Genomic DNA, 18,107 nt, shown 5'->3' with positions numbered 1-18,107 from the left:
AATGAACGTGATTTGGGGGTTTTTAAGATGACACCGACTACGACTGGTTACGCGACCCGCATGAAGTGTGAAGCCAATATGAAGCGGGTCGCTTCAACTTTATTATTTTTAAAACCTTTTAACAACCAAGCGACCCGCGTGAAAGGTAATGGTAAGTGAAAGCGGGTCGCGAGTGTTTGATTATTTTTTCAACTCTTTTTAAGTCGAGGCGGGTCGCGTTAAATAAGGAAGAACCCTTACGCGGGTCGCATGGACAGCAAAAACCTGCTGTTTGGTTAACAGCAACAGCAAGTTTCAGCAAAAATTTAATTTCATTAATCCCCATTTTACCCCCTGCATTTATTTACGCGTTTTCAGCATTAAACGTACCTGTGCAGCTGTTCGGTGATCGATCTCGGCTCCGTAAAGGCGATGAAACCTGCAAAAATACTCACGACACACACACGACGCAAAAACACACAAAACGACACAAATGATGCAAAAACGCACAAAAACTAAACTAAAGACACGACACGGACAACGACGCAATATACAAACTCTACACTTGAGTTTTCACTCAAGAACCTACGTGGCGGTGCTAGGCGGGTCCGAAAGAGGAACGGTTTCCTCTTCGGCGGTATCGATGGGACCTCCTATGTAGTGTTTCAACCTATGCCCGTTTACCTTCCACACATGCGAACTCTCCTCATCAAACAACTCAACGGTACCATACGGGAAAACCTCCTTCACGACGTACGGCCCGGACCATCTCGACTTCAACTTTCCGGCAATCAACTTCAACCTCGAGTTGAATAATAGCACCCGATCGCCCACTTTAAACTCCTTCAACTTTCGCAACTTCCTATCATGCAACGCTTTCGACTTCTCCTTGATACTCCAAGAACGATCATACGCGGCGTCACGAAGCGCCTCTAACTCATGGAGTTGGAAAAATCGTCTCCTAGCGGCCTCGGTCAAATCTAAATTCACCGTTTTGAGCGCCCAAAGAGCCCGATGCTCTAACTCGACCGGTAAGTGGCACGCTTTCCCGTAGACGATCATAAACGGTGTCGTACCTAATGGCGTCTTGTAGGCGGTTCGGAAAGCCCACAACGCATCGTCCAACTTGTCGGACCAATCTTGCCTACTCTTCCCTACCGTCTTCTCCAAAATCCGCTTCACTCCTCGATTCGCGTTCTCCACTTGACCGCTCGTTTGTGGATGATACGCGGTGGACAAGCGGTGCGTAACTCCATATCTCTCCAACGCCTTCTCCATAACCGCATTGCAAAAATGCGTGCCGCGATCACTAATAATGGCTCTAGGCGTACCAAATCGCGTAAACAACTTCTTCAAGAACCTCACCACCACTCGTGCATCATTCGTAGGCGAAGCTTGAGCTTCCACCCACTTCGAAACGTAGTCAATCGCAACGAGGATGTACCGATTTCCACTCGAAGATGGAAATGGTCCCATGAAATCGATGCCCCAAACGTCAAAGACTTCCAACACTTGAATGGGATTCTGGGGCATCTCATCCTTGGATGAGATGTTGCCGGTCCGCTGGCACCGGTCACACTTCCTAACAAACTCGGCCGCATCATCTACCACCGTCGGCCAATAGAAACCACAATCAAACACCTTCTGTGCGGTCACATGCGCACCATGGTGTCCTCCAGCCAATCCCTCGTGCACGTGCCTCAGGATCCCCGCACCTTCTTCTCTACTAACACACCTCCTCAAGACTCGATCACCGCCTATCCTGAAGAGATAGGGATCGTCCCAAATGTACTTCCTAGCGTCCCTCGTCAACTTGCGCTTCTCCTGCAAACTCAAACTCTCCATCACAAACCCGTCAGCCAAATAATTGGCTATGTCGCTAAACCACGAGAGGTCTACGGCTCCTGCCGTGACAGCATCAATAGACTCGTGAGGGAATCTGTCTCCTATCGCCTCCTCACGAATCTCCTCACGCTTCGGATCCTCTAGGCGAGACAAGTGGTCCGCCGCCACATTTTCTGCCCCCTTCTTATCCTTAATTTCAATGTCGAACTCGGAAAGAAGCAGAATCCATCGTATAAGACGCGGCTTCGCGTCCTTCTTCTGAAACAAGTGACGCAGAGCAGAATGATCAGTGAACACGACGGTTTTCGAAAGAACGAGATATGATCGGAATTTATCGAACGCGAACACTACCGCCAACAACTCCTTCTCCGTGGTGGTGTAATTTTCCTGGGCATCATTCAGCGTTTTACTCGCGTAGTAAATCGGGTGAAAATGCTTCTCCCGTCTCTGCCCTAACACCGCACCAACTGCGTAGTCACTCGCATCACACATCAGCTCGAATGGTAAGCTCCAATCAGGCGATACGAGGATCGGTGCACTCACTAACCTCTCCTTCAGAAACTCAAACGCTCGAAGGCACTCCTCGTCAAAGACGAAAGGAACGTCCTTCTCCAACAATCGCGTCATGGGGCGAGTGATTTTGGAAAAATCCCTAATGAAGCGCCTATAAAATCCCGCATCACCGAGAAAACTACGAACCGACTTGACACTAGTCGGAGGAGGAAGCTGGCTAATCGTATCTATCTTTGCTCTATCAACCTCAATACCTGCTCGCGAAATCTTGTGCCCTAGCACAATCCCCTCAGTCACCATGAAGTGACACTTCTCCCAGTTCAGCATCAACTTCGTCTCCACACATCTCTTCAGCATCCTCTCAAGATTCGTCAAACACTGATCGAAAGAACTACCATACACTGAGAAGTCGTCCATAAACACCTCCATCGAACTCTCGACCATATCCTGAAAGATCGCGATCATACAACGCTGGAATGTAGCAGGAGCGTTACATAATCCAAACGGCATGCGTCGGTACGCGTATGTGCCATATGGACATGTAAAAGTGGTTTTCTCCTGATCCTCCGGTGCAATAGGAATCTGGAAATAACCCGAAAACCCGTCGAGAAAGCAATAGAACTGCTGACCCGCGAGACGCTCAAGCATCTGATCAATGAACGGGAGCGGAAAATGATCTTTACGAGTGGCGTCATTTAACTTTCGATAGTCAATGCATACACGCCAACCCGTAACAGTGCGAGACGGAATAAGCTCATTCTTCGAATTCAGAACAACCGTCATCCCCCCTTTCTTCGGGACAACCTGCGTAGGACTCACCCAAGCTGAATCAGAAATGGGATAGATCAACCCAGACGCTAACAACTTCATCACCTCCTTCTTCACTACCTCCTGCATATTCGGATTCAACCGACGCTGCGGCTGCACTACAGGCTTGAAGACGTCCTCCATCAGAATGCGATGCGTGCAAAAGGTAGGGCTGATGCCCTTGATATCGGATAGCCTCCATGCAATCGCATCACTGTGCTCTCTAAGCACCTCAATCAACCTCGACTTCTCCTCCTCTGTCAACTTCGAAGAAATGATGACAGACATACTCGGCTTCTCTCCTAGAAACGCGTACTCGAGATGAGATGGAAGAACCTTAAGTTCTAAAGGCGGTGGAATCTCTACCGGAGTACTCTCATCACTAATCGCATCGAGCCCTAATGGCTCAGCACTAGCCTCATCGCTCTCATCTAAACACTCCTCCTCTACTTCCTCTACCTCATCCTCAGAATGCTCGTCAACAACTCCCTCACCTACCAGATCGGCTCCACTAATGTACTCGAAGCACGTGTCGACACAAGGTATGAATGAATTGAGAAAATAGACGGAATGACACGGCCCACTAACATCATCTCCACAACTAGGATGCTGCATCGCTCTATCGATCTCAAATGTGACAACCTCGTCACCCGCACGAAGAGAAATCTTACCGTCAAAGACGTCAATGATCGCCTTTGCGGTTCGAAGGAATGGACGGCCAAGAATAATAGGAACTCTCTCATTGGCCTCCATATCAAGCACAACGAAGTCTACTGGGAACACAAACCTATCGACCTTCACCAACAAATTCTCTACTACCCCACGAGGATACTTGACTAATCGGTCAGCCAAGGACAATGACATGCGCGTGGGTGTAAGCTCTCCTAGACCAAGACGCTCATACAACGAGAATGGCATCACATTGATGCTGGCCCCTAAATCGGCTAAGGCGTGAGAAGGGGTAGCGGCTCCCCCAAAGAAACATGGAATCGTGAATGTGCCAGGGTCGGTCAACTTCTCTGGTAGCTTATTCAAGACTACCGCGGAACAACCCCCTGTCAATGGAATATTCGAAAGCTCACCGATTCTCTCCTTACGCTTCAAAAGATCCTTGAGAAATTTCGCGTACTTAGGCATAGCCTGAAGTGCCTCGATGAACGGAAGATTGATCTTCAACTGAGTAAACATCTCGAGGAATTTCCCGTATTCCTGAGCATATTTCTGCTGCCTGGCACGGGCGGGAAATGGAAGGCGAGAATGATCAATCACCGGTGCCGGCCGACCTCTCGTCGGCTGCCTCTCCACTCTCTGCTCTACTGGCGACTCCTCGGCGTGTGCTGTACTTGCTGGGGCTAGCCTCTTGTGCACCTTGCCTGGAGCCTCCATCTCGATCTCCTCATCAACCTCCTCCTCTACTTCTTCAACCTCTCTCTCTCTCACTACCTCTCCCAAGCTCTTCCCACTACGGGTCGTAATCGCCTTCGCTGACTGATTCGCGGGATTCGGGAAAGTGTTTCCCGAAAACTGACCCGGTGGGTGCTCCTGTAACTGCTGAGCAATTCCGCCTACTGTCCTCTGAAGATCGAGGAGGGCGGCCTGCTGATTCTTGAACTGAAGGTCGTTATTCTTGTTAATCTGCTCCTGATTTTTCATGAATGCATCGCTCCGCGTCATCATCTGAGCAAACATCTCCTCTAACCTACTCGTGCTAACCTCAGGAGCTTTCACACCACCTTGACTCTCCTGAGGTGGTCCCCTACTCGAAAACTGACCACTAGACCCCGACCCACTAAACTGCCCTGAACTAGACTGCGTGTAAATACCGGGCCCTCTACTCTGATACTGACCAGATGAAAATCCAGAGGGATTTCCAGACAAACGATACCCACTCGAATTACCACTACCGCGCCAATTGGAACTAGAATTATTGAATGGATTCGTGGGACCCCTAGGCTGACCGACTATATACTCTACCTGCTCAAGGGTGAGCGTGGGGCAATCTATGGTATCGTGCCCTCCTCGACAAACTTCACACCTATCGACTTTCTTCTTTATCTCACTCAACTCCTGCCTCATCTCCTGCCTAATCTCCTCTTTCGCTCTCTCGACTGCAGCAGCTACCGATGAATCCAAGCTAACTTGGTTTACCCCTCGACCGGCCGAGGTGGTACGCACAGGAATGGAAGTCCTGCTGGTAGTGCTGTAGTCCATATCGGAGTGGGCGAAACTCTCAAATAAATCATTGCACTCCGCCACTGTCTTCTTTCCCATAAGCTGGCCTCCTGCTGAAGTATCGAAACGAGCCCTAATCTCAGGAGTAAGTCCATTGTAGAACTTCTCTACTAACGCCCAGTCAGATAGACCATGCTGAGAACAACGGGTAATCAGGGTCTGAAAACGCTCCCAAGCTAAGTGATAAGGCTCATCTGGCTCCATACGAAAAGAGTGGATCTGGTCACGAAGGCGAGATGCCTTGGCTGGCGGAAAATATTTGGCTAAGAATGCATCGCGAAGGCCTGCCCAAGTACGGAAAGTGCCAGCAGGCTGGGAATCGAACCAGACGGCTGCGCGTCCAGCAAGTGAGAACGGAAAAACCTGAAGATACCTAGCATCAAGATTGACACCCTCAATGGAGAAGGTGCTGCAGAGACGAGTGATGCGATTGATATGGGCGGGGGCATCCTCGTCGTCACGACCATGGAACTGGCAGGAATTGGTGATGGCGGTCATAATGTAGGATGGTATCTGCCAAGACCGATCGTTCGGGATCTCGGGAAGGGTGATGGGGGAATTACCACCGGCGAAGCCAGTGGTAGCCTGGTCGTAAACTGTCCTACGGGCCATGTGAGCTACGGGTGGTGGACTAGGTGGGCGGGTGGGTGGCGGGGAATTGTGGGGTGAAGATTTTGGTGTAAGATCGAAAACTGGGGTGGACTGAGAAAATGAAGTAGAGCTAGAAGCACGTACCTCAGACGTAGATGACGAGAAGGAAGACCTGAGTGCAAGCGGCAACGACGGCGGTCCCTGCGAGCGCGTATGGGGCATCCACTGCAAAAACCGAAAACAAACAAGTAAGAAGACTCTACTAAACGACTCGACTAACTATAAAAAGACACTAAAATACTAAGACACCTACGACTCAAACAAAGAAACAAAATAGCACGTAATATGTCAAGTAAGTCCAAACAAAGTAATCAACGCAATCGCCAAGAGTCCCCGGCAACGGCGCCAAAAACTTGATGTGCTGAAAATGGGTCAAATAAAACTAACTAAATTACCCTATTTCTAGACTCTCTAAGCTTTAAATTTATAAAACTAAGACTCGACCTAAACCCTAAAAACACGCAACCGGCAAGTGAACCGATCGACGTAGTAAAGCTAAAGTAAGTCCGAATGTCGAACCCACGAGACTCTACTGACTACGCTACGACTCTATCTAGACTCAAACTGACACGACATACTAAATTGTTTATTAATTTGGGGGGGGGGGTTTCTAAAAATCCTAAATAAAATAATAAAATAATACTAGAAAGCTAGACACGAACTCAAACGAAGGGTCTGATCAGTGAGAATGAAGACTACCTAGGCTAGACGCAGGCTAAACTCAGAATGGATTCTTATATGATAATGATGTGATGTGGAACCGGGATCTTCTAATGCTAAACCTATTAAGATACCACTAAGCCCCTCAAACACTCTCGAGGCGATTCTTGTGGCACTACCTAGGATGTTATGCTCACCGGTTTTCTAGATTTCTTGTCCGTCCTCTAGTTTCTTGAAAGTGCTTATGTAAGACGCTCTACTTTGCCGCGCGAACGTCTAAAGCAACTATGGGTTTAATCTTGGCTTAATAGACAATGGGTGGTTAATTCCTTATAACTACTCCGAGACCTATCAATATCCTCGAGCCTTTTCGCGACGAGTCTAGCAGCACACTTGATTTTAATTAATTACCGAATATTGTTCCTAAGGTTACTAGTGCACTTTTCACCCTAAAGAATTAATGACCTATTATGTGATATAGACACTCACCTAAGTCAAGAACCCTAATTCGACTCTATTCCGTGATAAAGACCGTCACCAAGAATCGAATGGAACAAATAAACAATAAATAAATAATCACAAGCACACATATGCACCAAGACAAACTATCATAGTGTTTACAATACAAGAAAAGTCCACAACCACATCAATAATCAAATAAAAATCCAAACTTTGTCATGCCATAGTCATCGCCTAGGTAGTTTATGGTTTTAGCCGGAAAACATCATCAAAAACAAAGTCAAAAGCATTGTATCAACTGAATTCATTGGTAACAAAGTCTAAACAAACAAAGAACGAAAGAAAAAGGTATGTAGAACCCGAATCTTCACTCCCGAATGCTCAAAAACGCTATCCCAATGATTCCAAGCTTCCAAGATGCTTCAAGCACGTCCACAGCCTTCAATCAGCAGCCAATTCTTGCCCAAAGTTGCCCAAGTTCGTAGTTGTTCGGCTGTGCACGCGTATATGTTGTTTTATAACCCAAAAACCCTAACTTGCCATGCAATCTGCGTAATTCTGCCGACACAGTCTCTTTAGGCGGCCCGCGTGAAGAAATGGCTTGAGCTAACGCGGGTCGCCTAGGGTTTACAATCCTGATTCGCTTTACAACTCTCTCGCGGCCCGCCTAAGAGTCATGCCTAAGTTGACGCGGGTCGCGAGAGGTAGTTATTCCTGCAATTCTTCCTTTAAGTCAATGCGGGGCGCGTGAAGTTGACTGTTAAGTCTACGCGGCCCGCCTGGGAGCTCCAGAACTGCAAATTTTCTTCGTTTCAGCTCCCGACTTCCTCGGTTTCCGTGCCAGCCTTCCGCCATTCCAGATTTCTGCTCGTTTTCGCTCCTTTTGGCTATAAAGACCTGGAAACACAAATAAATCAATAGTATGTACATTCTAAACTAAACCGACACTAAAACTAACTAACTAACGACTAAAACCGACGCGAATACCGATGTATTTTGCAATACATCAAATATCCCCACACTTATCTTTTTTTCGTCCTCGAAAAAGAATAATGCAAACGGAATCATAGTCAAGATAGTCGATCGGGACAAAAGCTTAGATTATTTTATTAAACCGATACTCGTGTTAGCCGCGATTGCAAGTATAATGATCCTCTTAAACCCAACCCGGTTTCAAGCCCTTATCATGCAATTTAGGTTCAAGTTCGGTCAATCCACCTAGGGTCTCACGCTACGAATTGCAAGTCCACCTACTCCCCCCTCAAGCTTATAGGACAAAAGGAACCACCACTGGGTTATTTCCTAACCGCCTTATACCAAGATCAAGAGAGTTTAAAATCAAATCTATTTTTTCATTTTTTTTTCATTTCATTTTTTTTTCATTTACGAGCGTAGACGTTGCTTTCCCTAATCCTAGAGGTATTCCGGCTGTAGAGTCGCTATCCCCAACCACAGATTACATAGGCCTCGGTACTTTTTATTTATTTTGCAAGGTCGATTTCACACATTCTAGCGGTATTCCGGCTGTAGAGTCGCTATCCCCAACCACAGATTACATAGAATGGCTACTTTCATTTAGTTTCTAGCTCGCTTATTTATTTATTTATTTTTTTTCCAACGAGATAATGACCAAAAACTCTAACGATCTTAGCTTATAACGGCATCCCTTATACTATTATTGGCGGTTTCAATTTCCCCACTTTCCCTAGATGAGAACCCACTAGTAGACCGACAATTAGGTATAATTAATATCGAAGGAACCCGAAACCGAATCAAGCCTACCCACGCATCCCAAACTAGACACAAGCACGAATATTTTATCTCATATTATTATTATTTGAACCCGATCAAAAACCCGACTTTTCTATCATTTTCCGTTTTATTTTGCAAATTTCTTATTTCAAAAGACATTTTTCTATTTTTTTAATTTTTTTGGATTTTTTTTCAATTTTTTTTTATTTTTTTTATTTTTTTTTTATTTTTCGACTCAAGACTCACTAACTAAAAGTTCCCATCCCCACACTTGAATGTTGCATTGTCCCTAATGCAAGGATGTAAACCTGACTCCTAAAACCTAAAAACAAAAATAAATAAATAAATATACAAGTATACAAGTGGAACGACTTAGCTGAATCATATGTGAGACTGTCAGTATGCCAGTCGATACCACACATGCCCTCCAATCCAAAACGCGCTCAGCAAACTGTACTAATTCGGACACGCGAACGGAAGCGGCATCAAAATCAACCTATCACTCAAAACATACTAAACCCAAAATAATATATACATCAAAGTATCATCAACAAGTATCATCCAACCCAAAAAAAACCCGACCAACCAAATATATCATATCAATACAAACCGACTAACGAGGATCAAAAACAACATAAAAAAATAAAACAAAAGATATAACTGCTGTAAGCACTGCTGCTCATCCTCATGCATCTCCTGCTCCACCCTGTTCTCCACCAGCAGGCTCCTCCTCTCCACCAGCGGGACCCCCCTGCTGTGGCTGCAATACCGGTGGTAGTTGTATATCGAAGTAATCATACAAACCCTGAAAACCCAGCTGCATCTCACGCCTAACCTGCTCAACCTCCTGTCTAACCTCCTGTCTAACCTCCTCCACTCTATCATACAGACCTTCCAAAGTCAGCGGCACTGGCCGCGGCGGCCTGAAAGGATACTCCCGTGCTGGGAGCTGATGTCGCTGAAGTGGCACCTGGTACCGCTCCGGAATCGTGGTGGTCGCTGCCTCCTCGGCTGTCAGATCCGGAGACGGTGGTGCTGGCAGAATCTCTGTCCATGCTAGCGGCTCGATAAACGTGACGATCCTAGCTAGCTGTAAACTCCTCAACTCCACGAGAGATGGAGCGGGTCCCTCAGTCATCCTCTCTGCCGGAAACTCAGCAAACACACCCAAATTGGCTGCCAACATAGTGATATACGGCCCACCATACAATCTGGCCGTACCACCCCCCTTCTTCGGCCTCGCTAAAGACCATGCCAAAATACTAGCTAGGTTGGCCGGCCGCCTCTCAACCATGCACATCAAGCAAAACAAACTGTGCTGGTTTACCTTGTCTCCCTCGTGCTTTCCTATCAGAGTAGAACATAAAATCTTGTGCACGAACCTGTAAATCGGATCTCTAATGTCTGACGCCACCAAATTGCTAGAATATGGTGAAATAGCAATGGTGTGCCAGAAACGTGCCAAATCCTCCTTCACTACACACGCCTCTGCCGGGTCTCTCAAAACCTGCCTCAATAAACCTCTAAACTCATCTGACCCAACCTCCTCAGCCGAATACAACCCTGTCGCCTCTGCAAACTGTATCAGACTCATATTGTAAACCTGTTTGCCCAACGCAAACGAAACCACATCCGGCTGATCGAACCCCCCTGGGTGCCTATAAATGAATGTGGAGTGAAACTCCATAGTCAGCTCCAAATACTGAGGCATCTCACAATCCATCGCCCACCTAAACTTATCCCCTAGAAGCTCCTGAACTCTCTAGACCTGTCCCAACTTCCTAACCAAATCCCAGTCAATCCTTTTACTCTCTAACAACTTCACCTTCTTAATTGCCTCGAATTTCATAAACTCATATGACCCCACCATAAAACGCAACAACGGGCTCTCAACCAGCCTCTCACTCTGCCCGTGTGGGGTCCCAACATCCCTGTATCTAATCTCTCGAAGCACCGGAGTATCCGGCTGCTCCTGTGCAGCTGCCTGGGCACGAGTAGTGCGCCTCTTGCGCTTGACACCCGAAGATGATCCTTCACCTGACATCCTGTTCACAATAGATCAAATAAACATGCAAAACAGGTGAACCGTTAGTAATCACAAGCTATTTTTGGTATTTTTGAATTTTTTTTATTTTTTTTGGGATTTTTCTGTTTTTTTTTTCTTATATAATAAAATAATATTATAATAATGTACAATCGGACGACGGCCGTATAGCATTTCATTCGCGGCCGTTGTTCGATATAAGTGCATATCACAAAAACAACCCGAAACTAGGCCAACCTCGCTCGAATGGAGATTGAGTACGGGCGACGCGGCCTAAAATCGAGCGATGCAATAGTACGTGCACGACACGACACTAATACGACGCAACTATGACTCGAAACACACTAACGGACCCTAAACGACGCAAAACGACGCACATAACCCTAAAAACGACACTTATGACTCATTTTACAAAAAATTACACTTTTACCCCCTCCCGGCACCTTGCTCGCCCTCGAGCAATCCCAAGTGCCGAGAAACCGTAACAACTCCGAAATGTGGAAGCAACGAAGGCAAATGCGCGCAAGGTATGTGAAACTGGTGATTTTATGTGAAAACCGCGCCAAATGCCTCCCCACACTTGAGTTTCACAATGCCTGAAAAATATCTCTCGCTATATGTCAACTGAACCAAAAATGCGCCCAAAATTTTTATTTACGCGCAAAAACTCCCCCCTCATCCGGTGATATCTTCCCAACCTCGCGCCTCTCAAAACAAATCAATCAATGCAACAATCCCATCCCGGGCCACCCGCACCCTTTCTACATTTTGACACAACTGACCCGACTAAACTACGACCTACGGACTCGACTCTGCCCCTGCATCAACTATCAAAGAGACTACAAACTGAATTAATTGACGACTCGACACAACAGACTCGACTCATAAATTAAAACAGGAAACACATACCTGAAACGCGACCAAACCGAAGTGACTGTGGTGTGGGTTGAGTGAACTGGTGGCGCGCGGACTGGCGGTTGATGATGACTGGGGTATGGAGGCGGATATGATGGTGAAATGGTGGGTGATTGAGCGGTTAGCAGCGGCTGAGGTGGATGGTGGATGGCAGACGGTGGTTAACCGGTGGTGACAGGCGGCGGTGGAAATGATATGGATGGTGGTGTTCAGTGACTGGTGGGAGATGGTGAGGTTAGTGGTGAAGACCGGTGGTGATGGGGTTTCAGCGGTGGTGCACGAAAATGGTGGTAGTGGGGTGGTGAAACGGTGGTGAAGGGAGGTGGTTATGGTTGGTGAATCGCCGGAGGGGAGTGCAAAAAGGGTTAGGGTTTCAAATGAACGTGATTTGGGGGTTTTTAAGATGACACCGACTGCGACTGGTTACGCGACCCGCATGAAGTGTGAAGCCAATATGAAGCGGGTCGCTTCAACTTTATTATTTTTAAAACCTTTTAACAACCAAGCGACCCGCGTGAAAGGTAATGGTAAGTGAAAGCGGGTCGCGAGTGTTTGATTATTTTTTCAACTCTTTTTAAGTCGAGGCGGGTCGCGTTAAATAAGGAAGAACCCTTACGCGGGTCGCATGGACAGCAAAAACCTGCTGTTTGGTTAACAGCAACAGCAAGTTTCAGCAAAAATTTAATTTCATTAATCCCCATTTTACCCCCTGCATTTATTTACGCGTTTTCAGCATTAAACGTACCTGTGCAGCTGTTCGGTGATCGATCTCGGCTCCGTAAAGGCGATGAAACCTGCAAAAATACTCACGACACACACACGACGCAAAAACACACAAAACGACACAAATGATGCAAAAACGCACAAAAACTAAACTAAAGACACGACACGGACAACGACGCAATATACAAACTCTACACTTGAGTTTTCACTCAAGAACCTACGTGGCGGTGCTAGGCGGGTCCGAAAGAGGAACGGTTTCCTCTTCGGCGGTATCGATGGGACCTCCTATGTAGTGTTTCAACCTATGCCCGTTTACCTTCCACACATGCGAACTCTCCTCATCAAACAACTCAACGGTACCATACGGGAAAACCTCCTTCACGACGTACGGCCCGGACCATCTCGACTTCAACTTTCCGGCAATCAACTTCAACCTCGAGTTGAATAATAGCACCCGATCGCCCACTTTAAACTCCTTCAACTTTCGCAACTTCCTATCATGCAACGCTTTCGACTTCTCCTTGATACTCCAAGAACGATCATACGCGGCGTCACGAAGCGCCTCTAACTCATGGAGTTGGAAAAATCGTCTCCTAGCGGCCTCGGTCAAATCTAAATTCACCGTTTTGAGCGCCCAAAGAGCCCGATGCTCTAACTCGACCGGTAAGTGGCACGCTTTCCCGTAGACGATCATAAACGGTGTCGTACCTAATGGCGTCTTGTAGGCGGTTCGGAAAGCCCACAACGCATCGTCCAACTTGTCGGACCAATCTTGCCTACTCTTCCCTACCGTCTTCTCCAAAATCCGCTTCACTCCTCGATTCGCGTTCTCCACTTGACCGCTCGTTTGTGGATGATACGCGGTGGACAAGCGGTGCGTAACTCCATATCTCTCCAACGCCTTCTCCATAACCGCATTGCAAAAATGCGTGCCGCGATCACTAATAATGGCTCTAGGCGTACCAAATCGCGTAAACAACTTCTTCAAGAACCTCACCACCACTCGTGCATCATTCGTAGGCGAAGCTTGAGCTTCCACCCACTTCGAAACGTAGTCAATCGCAACGAGGATGTACCGATTTCCACTCGAAGATGGAAATGGTCCCATGAAATCGATGCCCCAAACGTCAAAGACTTCCAACACTTGAATGGGATTCTGGGGCATCTCATCCTTGGATGAGATGTTGCCGGTCCGCTGGCACCGGTCACACTTCCTAACAAACTCGGCCGCATCATCTACCACCGTCGGCCAATAGAAACCACAATCAAACACCTTCTGTGCGGTCACATGCGCACCATGGTGTCCTCCAGCCAATCCCTCGTGCACGTGCCTCAGGATCCCCGCACCTTCTTCTCTACTAACACACCTCCTCAAGACTCGATCACCGCCTATCCTGAAGAGATAGGGATCGTCCCAAATGTACTTCCTAGCGTCCCTCGTCAACTTGCGCTTCTCCTGCAAACTCAAACTCTCCATCACAAACCCGTCAGCCAAATAATTGGCTATGTCGCTAAACCACGGGAGGTCTACAGCTCCTGCCGTGACAGCATCAATAGACTCGTGAGGGAATCTGTCTCCTATCGCCTCCTCACGAATCTCCTCACGCTTCGGATCCTCTAGGCGAGACAAGTGGTCCGCCGCCACATTTTCTGCCCCCTTCTTATCTTTAATTTCAATGTCGAACTCGGAAAGAAGCAGAATCCATCGTATAAGACGCGGCTTCGCGTCCTTCTTCTGAAACAAGTGACGCAGAGCAGAATGATCAGTGAACACGACGGTTTTCGAAAGAACGAGATATGATCGGAATTTATCGAACGCGAACACCACCGCCAACAACTCCTTCTCCGTGGTGGTGTAATTTTCCTGGGCATCATTCAGCGTTTTACTCGCGTAGTAAATCGGGTGAAAATGCTTCTCCCGTCTCTGCCCTAACACCGCACCAACTGCGTAGTCACTCGCATCGCACATCAGCTCGAATGGTAAGCTCCAATCAGGCGATACGAGGATCGGTGCACTCACTAACCTCTCCTTCAGAAACTCAAACGCTCGAAGGCACTCCTCGTCAAAGACGAAAGGAACGTCCTTCTCCAACAATCGCGTCATGGGGCGAGTGATTTTGGAAAAATCCCTAATGAAGCGCCTATAAAATCCCGCATCACCGAGAAAACTACGAACCGACTTGACACTAGTCGGAGGAGGAAGCTGGCTAATCGTATCTATCTTCGCTCTATCAACCTCAATACCTGCTCGCGAAATCTTGTGCCCTAGCACAATCCCCTCAGTCACCATGAGGTGACACTTCTCCCAGTTCAGCATCAACTTCGTCTCCACACATCTCTTCAGCATCCTCTCAAGATTCGTCAAACACTGATCGAAAGAACTACCATACACTGAGAAGTCGTCCATAAACACCTCCATCGAACTCTCGACCATATCCTGAAAGATCGCGATCATACAACGCTGGAATGTAGCAGGAGCGTTACATAATCCAAACGGCATGCGTCGGTACGCGTATGTGCCATATGGACATGTAAAAGTGGTTTTCTCCTGATCCTCCGGTGCAATAGGAATCTGGAAATAACCCGAAAACCCGTCGAGAAAGCAATAGAACTGCTGACCCGTGAGACGCTCAAGCATCTGATCAATGAACGGGAGCGGAAAATGATCTTTACGAGTGGCGTCATTTAACTTTCGATAGTCAATGCATACACGCCAACCCGTAACAGTGCGAGATGGAATAAGCTCATTCTTCGAATTCAGAACAACCGTCATCCCCCCTTTCTTCGGGACAACCTGCGTAGGACTCACCCAAGCTGAATCAGAAATGGGATAGATCAACCCAGACGCTAACAACTTCATCACCTCCTTCTTCACTACCTCCTGCATATTCGGATTCAACCGACGCTGCGGCTGCACTACAGGCTTGAAGACGTCCTCCATCAGAATGCGATGCGTGCAAAAGGTAGGGCTGATGCCCTTGATATCGGATAGCCTCCATGCAATCGCATCACTGTGCTCTCTAAGCACCTCAATCAACCTCGACTTCTCCTCCTCTGTCAACTTCGAAGAAATGATGACAGGCATACTCGGCTTCTCTCCTAGAAACGCGTACTCGAGATGAGATGGAAGAACCTTAAGTTCTAAAGGCGGTGGAATCTCTACCGGAGTACTCTCATCACTAATCGCATCGAGCCCTAATGGCTCAGCACGAGCCTCATCGCTCTCATCTAAACACTCCTCCTCTACCTCCTCTACCTCATCCTCAGAATGCTCGTCAACAACTCCCTCACCTACCAGATCGGCTCCACTAATGTACTCGAAGCACGTGTCGACACAAGATATGAATGAATTGAGAAAATAGACGGAATGACACGGCCCACTAACATCATCTCCATAACTAGGATGCTGCATCGCTCTATCGATCTCAAATGTGACAACCTCGTCACCCGCACGAAGAGAAATCTTACCGTCAAAGACGTCAATGATCGCCTTTGCGGTTCGAAGGAATGGACGGCCAAGAATAATAGGAACTCTCTCATCGGCCTCCATATCAAGCACAACGAAGTCTACTGGGAACACAAACCTATCGACCTTCACCAACAAATTCTCTACTACCCCACGAGGATACTTGACTGATCGGTCAGCCAAGGACAATGACATGCGCGTGGGTGTAAGCTCTCCTAGACCAAGACGCTCATACAACGAGAATGGCATCAAATTGATGCTGGCCCCTAAATCGGCTAAGGCGTGAGAAGGGGTAGCGGCTCCCCCAAAGAAACATGGAATCGTGAATGTGCCAGGGTCGGTCAACTTCTCTGGTAGCTTATTCAAGACTACCGCGGAACAACCCCCTGTCAATGGAATATTCGAAAGCTCACCGATTCTCTCCTTACGCTTCAAAAGATCCTTGAGAAATTTCGCGTACTTAGGCATAGCCTGAAGTGCCTCGATGAACGGAAGATTGATCTTCAACTGAGTAAACATCTCGAGGAATTTCCCGTATTCCTGAGCATATTTCTGCTGCCTGGCACGGGCGGGAAATGGAAGGCGAGAATGATCAATCACCGGTGCCGGCCGACCTCTCGTCGGCTGCCTCTCCACTCTCTGCTCTACTGGCGACTCCTCGGCGTGTGCTGTACTTGCTGGGGCTAGCCTCTTGTGCACCTTGCCTGGAGCCTCCATCTCGATCTCCTCATCAACCTCCTCCTCTACTTCTTCAACCTCTCTCTCTCTCACTACCTCTCCCAAGCTCTTCCCACTACGGGTCGTAATCGCCTTCGCTGACTGATTCGCGGGATTCGGGAAAGTGTTTCCCGAAAACTGACCCGGTGGGTGCTCCTGTAACTGCTGAGCAATTCCGCCTACTGTCCTCTGAAGATCGAGGAGGGCGGCCTGCTGATTCTTGAACTGAAGGTCGTTATTCTTGTTAATCTGCTCCTGATTTTTCATGAATGCATCGCTCCGCGTCATCATCTGAGCAAACATCTCCTCTAACCTACTCGTGCTAACCTCAGGAGCTTTCACACCACCTTGACTCTCCTGAGGTGGTCCCCTACTCGAAAACTGACCACTAGACCCCGACCCACTAAACTACCCTGAACTAGACTGCGTGTAAATACCGGGCCCTCTACTCTGATACTGACCAGATGAAAATCCAGAGGGATTTCCAGACGAACGATACCCACTCGAATTACCACTACCGCGCCAATTGGAACTAGAATTATTGAATGGATTCGTGGGACCCCTAGGCTGACCGACTATATACTCTACCTGCTCAAGGGTGAGCGTGGGGCAATCTATGGTATCGTGCCCTCCTCGACAAACTTCACACCTATCGACTTTCTTCTTTATCTCACTCAACTCCTGCCTCATCTCCTGCCTAATCTCCTCTTTCGCTCTCTCGACTGCAGCAGCTACCGATGAATCCAAGCTAACTTGGTTTACCCCTCGACCGGCCGAGGTGGTACGCACAGGAATGGAAGTCCTGCTGGTAGTGCTGTAGTCCATATCGGAGTGGGCGAAACTCTCAAATAAATCATTGCACTCCGCCACTGTCTTCTTTCCCATAAGCTGGCCTCCTGCTGAAGTATCGAAACGAGCCCTAATCTCAGGAGTAAGTCCATTGTAGAACTTCTCTACTAACGCCCAGTCAGATAGACCATGCTGAGAACAACGGGTAATCAGGGTCTGAAAACGCTCCCAAGCTAAGTGATAAGGCTCATCTGGCTCCATACGAAAAGAGTGGATCTGGTCACGAAGGCGAGATGCCTTGGCTGGCGGAAAATATTTGGCTAAGAATGCATCGCGAAGGCCTGCCCAAGTACGGAAAGTGCCAGCAGGCTGGGAATCGAACCAGACGGCTGCGCGTCCAGCAAGTGAGAACGGAAAAACCTGAAGATACCTAGCATCAAGATTGACACCCTCAATGGAGAAGGTGCTGCAGAGACGAGTGATGCGATTGATATGGGCGGGGGCATCCTCGTCGTCACGACCATGGAACTGGCAGGAATTGGTGATGGCGGTCAT

At 47.8% G+C, this 18,107-nt stretch overlaps 1 protein-coding gene across 1 annotated transcript; it reads right to left on the bottom strand.

Moving 5' to 3' along the window:
• Window positions 1-10,660: 10,660 nt before the first annotated feature.
• Window positions 10,661-17,051, bottom strand: LOC110943937. The gene is made up of 4 exons (XM_022185668.1): window positions 16,821-17,051; window positions 15,291-16,553; window positions 12,802-15,017; window positions 10,661-10,943 (listed from the first exon to the last, which is right to left on the bottom strand). The coding sequence occupies exons 1-4, from the start codon at window positions 17,049-17,051 to the stop codon at window positions 10,661-10,663; spliced, it is 3,993 nt and encodes a 1,330-aa protein (XP_022041360.1).
• Between the last annotated feature and the right edge of the window lie 1,056 nt (window positions 17,052-18,107).

This window comes from Helianthus annuus, chromosome 5 (genome assembly GCF_002127325.2).
Source record: "Helianthus annuus cultivar XRQ/B chromosome 5, HanXRQr2.0-SUNRISE, whole genome shotgun sequence".
NCBI lineage: Eukaryota > Viridiplantae > Streptophyta > Magnoliopsida > Asterales > Asteraceae > Helianthus > Helianthus annuus.
Note: the sequence above shows the minus strand (reverse complement) of the source record. Positions and strands in the feature narration are given on the sequence as shown.